Genomic DNA, 7,917 nt, shown 5'->3' with positions numbered 1-7,917 from the left:
ACTAAGTGGAAGATTATGGTAAATTTGTGGACAAGCAAGATAAAAAGGTTTGTTTTAGGTAATGAGGAAAGTGAAGTGAATGGATGAGGGTGGGGTTTAAGGTTAAATGTGTGGAAGGGTAAAGTTCAAGGACACATAATTAAGTGGTCTCCAAGGCTGCTCTTAGGGTGCTTCACAACATGCAAAGGAGAGCGGAAAGAAAGATATGCAGGTGGAGAAAAATGGTTCTGCCGATGGAAAGAAGAGGAATGGGCAGAGAAAAAAAAAAGTGTTTTGTCACCGTGCAAAACTCTTAGAAGGCTTTTATTAAGGTGGCTTTTATTGTATAATTTTTTTTTTTATATTTATTTCTTTTCTTCACACTCGTTTTTTTTCCTTTAGATCTTGCTATTGAATTGGGGAGAAGATAAGAGAGTTTTTATTTTCCATATATAGTCTCACATTTCTTTTCATTCCCTCCTTAATTATTCTAAATTGGCAACTTTACTCTTTCTAACAATATTTATTTTAACCATTTAATTCTACATGCTAACAAGTGTCAGAAGAGGAATTAGCAATTCAATCGAGTGCCATACTTGGGCCTAGGGTACCTAGAGAAGCTTTCATTTCAAGGGGAGCATACTAATATGTGATTTCACAGTTGAATGATAGATTTTTAGGATATTGAAGTGTGTTGGAGTTCTATCTTGGTTGTTAATGGAATAAGTGAAGTCCATATAAGTGAAAGAACTTATAAACCTAATGTTTTAAGGTTTTGGGTTAAGGTATAGTGTTCAATCCATTTGTTATGATTGGTGCAGCTTAACTCATTGGTAATGATCCACCACTACGAACTCTTCATCGTCCGCTTGACGATATCCACCACAAGACCATGTCTTCCCTTACTCAACATATTTTCCTCATTGAAGTGTCTTGTTGCTTTCAGTGTCCTAGATAAGTAATCTTTTCGTTGAACATTATTTGTTTTGACCTCCATTTCCTTACTCCTTCATCCTCTCTCTGCTCCTGAGTTTGCAATAGCAGGTTTCCTTTTTTTCTACCTCGCTACCCTTTACTCTAAGCTTCTTGTGCCACCGTAACAAGTTGAAAGTATAGCCACTACATCACAATGCCAAAATGCATATTCCATCCTAAGCCACGTCAATCAATATTACCGAACCTCCTCCTCTTCATTCTTACATTTTCACATTCCTACGCAATAGTTTTCCACATAACCTCTGGTTTTTAGCAAATACAAAAGGGTCACTGAATCGAGAACCAAGAAAAGTTGTTTACTAATAATTATCCAATTGTATACATACAAAATGGAAGGAAAAGAAATTACAATAACTTGAAACTAGAAATTTATAGGACAAAAGGTGCGTCTATTTTTTGGGACAACACAATTGTAGTCAATGAAAATCCTACAAAGCCTTCAATCAGTTTAGTCCACATGTAGGACATCATTCAATTTTAAATACATATTTATAATACACAAGGAAATATCCAAAAATAGACTATCATTTGATAATGGCCTCATTTAGTACTTATAGGCTATTAAAAACATGCAAAAGGTACCATGTCATCTTAATTTTGAAACTAAATATATTCTAAAGCTAATATATTTTTATAATCAATTTCAATAATATAACTCTATAACTCAATTTTGATATTTTTGAAATTTAAATGTTCTTGCTGTAGATCTTATATTTGAGTAATTTTTTTTTTTTGGTTTTCCTTTCGAATTCATTAATTATTCGACAAATTCGGTTTGTGTTGGGCATAATCATAAAGGGTGGCAAAACTCTATGTATCAATATTTGAGTAATGTAATACTAAAATAGTGATTTATATTTTATAATCCATGAATTGTTTGCTTTAAAAAAACTAAATATGTTCGTAGTGTATAATATTTATATATTTCCTTGAGATACACCACCCTAAAAGCTAGTTTAAGGGGTGAGAGTGCCAAAGGCCTTATAAAGGCCATATTAGTTGTCCATCCAATCAATGTAGGACTATATATCTCAACACGCCCCCTCACGCAAGAGCGCTTTAGGCTAGAAGCGTGAAAATTGCACAGGCCCATTTTTGGTTTACCTTTTTGTGCTTTTATTTATTTATTTTTAATTCCACTTTAAAGTGGGGGACGGTGAGGCTCTGATACTATGTAATACACCACCCCAAAAGCTAGCTCAAGGGGTGAGAGTGCCCAAGGCCTTATAAAGGCCATATTAGTTGTCCATCCAATCAATGTGGGACTATATATGTCAACAGTTTTTGGTGAACTGGAAGTGTATACTTTAAAGAAGTATATTGTAGCATATTACAAGATAAAAAAAAGAGTTCTGCCAGTGATATTTTGATGGAAGTTATTTTTTGGCCACAAAGAGTTCACTCCAAGGGTGAATGAGCCGACACTTATGATGCACAGACACTGACACGGGACACGACACGACACACCGACACGTTAATTCTAAAAAATGGCATACTTCGACACGTTAGGACATATTTTGATATTAAATAATATTTTTAATATATATAATATAATTTATATTTAATAGATATAACAGTCCATAACAAGCCAATCAAATATTCAAATTTCATAACATAAATATAAACAAAAATAATTTTTCGTATCTTGTTAATTTTTCATGTCAAATTTCATAACAGAAAAAAATTAATATATAAATGATTTTTTTATTTTTAGTTAATAAAATAAAATTAAGAGTAAAAAAAAAAACGTGTCCAAGCGTGTCCCAACGTTGACCACGTGTCGAAAAAAGTTGACTGCGTGTCGAAAAAACGTGTCGGAGCGTGTCAGAGAGTTGACCATGTGTCCTAAAATATTGACCGCGTGTCCGTGTCGGACACGTGTCCGACACGCACAATTTCAAAAACAAAGCGTGTCCGTGCTTTGTAGACCAACACTATCCATCACTATCCCTAATTTTTTTTAATATATATAAATAAAAATTGAACACGAAACATAATACAATTATTCAAATCATGTTTGACTGTTCTCTAAATTTGGAAAATACCACTTCCATCAACCATGTCTTCCAAAGAAAGATCACTATCATTATCTTCATCACCCTTTGCATTTTACCTTATATACTACAAAATAAAGAGTCTAGGCCAGATTTTTTTTTACCTTAATAGAGGTATTTGGTAGAGGAGATTTTTTTTTTTTTTATCCGAAAATTTCAATTTTTAAAAATATAATTTTTAAATTCAACTTACGATAATATTTAAAAATTTAATTTTTCAAAAATTCTGGAGAATACCGCGTGCCAAACGTCCCCTAAGAGCTAAACAAGGACTATAATATATCGGAATTCTTTTGCATTTTATTGACATTAGATTTTAAAAAATATCTAAACAATGTAAAATAGTCCGAAACATTTTTAATACGACTTAGGATACGAGACAGAGAGAGAAGGAGGGTTTTAAGTTCAATGGAGGCAGTGCTGCATAGTGTTGGCGTTGGTCTATGTACCCCGCGACTCATACACAATTCTAGAAAACCTAACAAACACCATTCCTCTTTTGGCCGCGGCGGTAACGGTTCTTTATCCGCCACTTGCTCCGCCACCAGCAAATGGGCGGAACGTCTCATCTCCGATTTCCAATTCCTCGGCGACGCTTCCTCCGCCGCCGCACCTCGCCCGTCCCTCCCTCCACCTCCTCCGGAACGCTACCTCTCGATCCCTTTGGACTTGTACCGAATTCTGGGCGCCGAAACGCACTTCCTCGGCGACGGCATTCGTAGGGCTTACGAGGCGAGGAACTCGAAGCCTCCTCAGTACGCTTTCAGTAACGACGCTTTAATCAGCCGTCGCCAAATTCTTCAAGCCGCTTGTGAAACCCTAGCTGATCCTGCTTCTAGAAGAGAGTACAATCAAGGCCTCTTCGATGACGAGGACGCTACCATTCTCACCCAAGTTCCTTTCGATAAGGTTCATTTAATTTAATTTAATTCAATTCTATTATTGTTTTGATTTACGAGCTTGTTTGCTTGAAAACTGAAATAATAAAAAAAAAAAGCTATTGGGTTTGTGTAGGTTCCTGGAGCTTTGTGCGCGTTGCAGGAAGCTGGAGAGACGGAGTTAGTGCTTCAGATTGGACAAGGTTTGCTTAGAGAGAGGTTGCCAAAGTCGTTTAAGCAAGATGTTGTTTTGGCTATGGCACTCGCTTATGTTGACATCTCAAGGGATGCTATGGCTTTGTCCCCACCTGATTTCATTGCTTCCTGTGAAATGCTCGAGAGGGCATTGAAACTTTTGCAGGTTAATACCTCAATTTTGTGAATGAAAAATATGTTAAGTTTATTATTGCTTTTTGAAATTTACTACTGTTGCGTTTTTAAAAGCTACATTATGATTTTTTTATTTTTTGTTGCTTGTGTTTAATGTGCGGTAACATAATGCATATATCATATAGGTTGAAGACTTTTTAAGTGTTTTGCAATAACTTACTTGATCATGTAGGAAGAAGGTGCAAGCAGCCTAGCACCAGATTTACAAGCACAAATTGATGAGACGCTAGAAGAGATAACCCCACGTTGTGTTTTGGAACTTTTAGCCTTGCCTCTTGGGGACGAACATCGAACGCGGAGGGAGGAGGGTCTTCATGGTGTCCGCAACATTTTGTGGGCTGTTGGAGGAGGGGGAGCAGCAGCAATTGCTGGGGGTTTCACCCGTGAAGATTTCATGAATGAAGCATTTGTACATATGACAGCGTCTGAACAGGTGTTCATGGATTATTTTTTGCATGCTTTTTTTTTTTTTCTGTGTTTATTCATAAAGAATTTAGATTTATCTTTTTCTTCTTTCCCTCAATCTTGTTTTGAAGGTTGAACTTTTTGTAGCCACACCAAGTAATATTCCAGCTGAAAGCTTTGAAGCCTATGGGGTGGCACTTGCACTGGTTGCACAAGCATTTATAGGTAAAAAACCACATCTTATACAGGATGCTGATAACTTATTTCAACAACTTCAACAAACTAAGGTAACAACTGTGAGGAATGCTCCCTCTGTTTATACTCCCAAGGAGAAGAGAGAGGTTGACTTTGCTTTAGAAAGGGGCCTCTGTGCACTGCTGGTTGGGGAGCTTGATCAGTGTCGGTCATGGTTGGGACTAGATAGTGATAGCTCTCCTTATAGAAACCCATCTATTATAGAATTTGTTATGGAAAATGCAAAGGGTGATGAAGACAGTGATCTTCCTGGACTCTGTAAATTGTTGGAGACATGGTTGATGGAAGTGGTATTCCCCAGATTTAGAGATACTAAAGACACAACATTCAAGCTTGGAGATTACTACGATGATCCAACAGTGCTGAGATATCTAGAGAGGCTGGAGGGTGTTGGTCATTCACCCTTGGCTGCTGCCGCAGCTATAGTTAAAATTGGAGCTGAGGCTACTGCTGTTATTGGCCATGTCAAAGATAGTGCAATAAATGCATTGAAGAAGGTATTTCCTGTTGGTTCTGAGGATCAAATTGTCAAAGATCAGAAAAATGGTGTGAAGGATTATGTCAGCCTCTCTGACAGTGACAATCCTCTGATATTATCTGATCAGGATACTTCAGCCAGTGTTGGGGTTTCTGGAATTAAAAATTCTGCCGAGATAAGCGATGGTGAATTTATTACTAACGAAATAAAAAATGCAAGTGTGATGATCATGTGTGCTGGTGTTGTAATTGGACTTGTAACTTTGGTTGGTTTGAAGGTTTTACCTGCTAGGAATGGCTCACCCATCCTACGCAAAATGACTGGTTCAGCCATGGCATCAGATACTATCAACTTAGGTATGGTCTTTAGAGACATCTGCAATCTGGAACACTAGTACAGATATATTTTTTTAATTCATGATCTGAATGATTCAATTACCACAAATCTGTAGTTAGGTTATATAAGTTCATAGTGTAAACTTCTAGTAATAATTGCTTATTGTATAATATAATGCGGATTCAACTGCACAGATCCCTTAGGAGCTGAAGAATCAGGAGAGCAACTACCAAAAATGGATGCAAGGGTTGCAGAAGCTCTAGTTCGCAAGTGGCAAAATATCAAATCCCAAGCTTTTGGACCTGACCATTGCCTTGGAAGATTGCAAGAGGTAAGGAATTTAACTGGTCCTTATAAAACTGGAGGTGGTAATTACAGTCTTTCAAAATTTAGTATGAATGTGATCAATGCACTGATAATATATATTGTTATTACTATGGTTATGTTAAATCTGGCAATTATGCAATCATGCGTCTTGTGCAATTTATCCAAGGCTTGTTGTGCAATTATGTGTCTCTACTGGTGTTTATTAGTTTTTTTCTATGAATCCCAATCCAGTATGATGGGATACTATTTATATACGAGGTATTTTTCAATTTTTAACGGAAATTGAAAACTTTGTATCTAACAATCTTTCAAATAAACCGACTCCGCTCCTCACCACATGATATTTTTCAAAGGGGTTCCAGCCTCCTCCGTTGAAAAATCTCCTGATGTTAACAAACTATTTACTTCTTCCCAATCCGTGCCCTTCATACCCCGTCCCTCACACTGATCCAAAAAGGGCATTGTATATTCATCTTGATTTAACAGAACTTAACTAATCTTTCAGATTAGAAACCCAAATCAGATTGAATTTGATCTAGAATAACATGAGCCCTTGCATGCGATTGATCATATACATGTGCACGTATGGGCAAAGTCACCATGTTTATATATGGGATATTGAGAAGCAACGTCTAATGAACTGTATGATATTATATTATCTGTAGGCTTTTCTTTCTCGTGCACGAGCAATGAGTATTTGAATATTTTCTTCTGATTTTGTTGCTTTTTGACTGCAAACAGTCTTGAGGCACAGTTATTTAGTGAAATATCATCTTTGTATATATGAAGTTTTGCTGAAGTTAAGATCTGGTAGGTTTTGGATGGTGAGATGTTGAAGATATGGACAGATCGTGCAGCTGAGATTGCAGAGCGTGGTTGGTCCTATGTCTACACCTTGGAGGACCTCAACATCGATAGTGTGACGATATCCCAGAATGGGGTCCGTGCAGTGGTGGAAACAACTCTCAAAGAGTTAACCCACCTCACTGCTGTAGGTCATCCACAACACGATGCTTTGAACAGTAGAACCTACACAACAAGATATGAGATGTCTTTTTCAGGTTCAGGTTGGAAAATTGTTGAAGGAGCTGTCCTTGAGTCATAATTAGATTTTCTAACTCGTTCAGGTTATCATACATCAAAATAACGTTGTTCACTTCTCAAGCACGAGTGTAGTCAGGTTGTAAATACTAACGGTATTTGCTATCAGATTATGAGATGAGATGAAAAGGAAATGGCGAAGTAGGCAAGTGTTGTATTATCCGCTTTTGGATGGTCAATTATGAAAGGGAAACGAAAAAAAAGTTATGTGGGAGATGTTACTTCCAGATTATGTACCAAGCTGGTTTATTCCCCAGTTAATCCTTGGAAAATGTGGATTTATGGGTCCAACAAATAGCTAAGTATGACTGGGATAGGTTATTCTGTCTACTTTCAATTTGCCTACTTTTGTCTACTTTTTTTTATTACTGTTCGATTACAATCTAATTCAACGGTTCATATTTGCGAAATAAAATAAATCTTTTTTTCTCTTTCTTTCTCCTCATTTCCTCTCACATCCTTTTTCTTTCATCCCCTTTCTCTCTTCCTCTATGCCATATCTTTTTTTTTCCCTTCATCGCTGGTGTCTACCGCCATGGACCTCTTTAACCCCCCCACCCTCTCCAACTCCATGTGCAGTGAGAAGCTTTTCAACTTTAGAAAAAGAATTTGAAAAAAAAACCCTTTCTTTTTATGCAACTCTATCGTGGCACAAATTGGGAATTGATAAAATTCCCTGTTAATCGATTGTGTCTGCCACCGTGAATAACTTTTTTTA

The 7,917-nt window shown here is 36.9% G+C and overlaps 1 protein-coding gene across 1 annotated transcript; it reads left to right on the top strand.

The window, feature by feature from the left end:
- Positions 1-3,417: 3,417 nt before the first annotated feature.
- Positions 3,418-7,587, top strand: LOC133295179 (protein ACCUMULATION AND REPLICATION OF CHLOROPLASTS 6, chloroplastic). Its single transcript, XM_061493974.1, has 6 exons — positions 3,418-3,938; positions 4,044-4,268; positions 4,470-4,730; positions 4,834-5,791; positions 5,966-6,102; positions 6,913-7,587. Exons 1-6 carry the CDS (start codon positions 3,438-3,440, stop codon positions 7,201-7,203), a joined length of 2,373 nt encoding a protein of 790 aa, XP_061349958.1. The 5' UTR covers positions 3,418-3,437; the 3' UTR covers positions 7,204-7,587.
- Positions 7,588-7,917: the final 330 nt, after the last annotated feature.

Source organism: Gastrolobium bilobum, unplaced genomic scaffold (genome assembly GCF_033153095.1).
Source record: "Gastrolobium bilobum isolate Gb01-03AN ecotype WA unplaced genomic scaffold, APGP_CSIRO_Gbil_v1 utg4929, whole genome shotgun sequence".
In the NCBI taxonomy this organism is placed as follows: Eukaryota; Viridiplantae; Streptophyta; class Magnoliopsida; order Fabales; family Fabaceae; genus Gastrolobium; species Gastrolobium bilobum.
The sequence above is the reverse complement of the archived record's forward strand: the minus strand, read 5'-3'. Positions and strand labels throughout refer to the sequence as shown.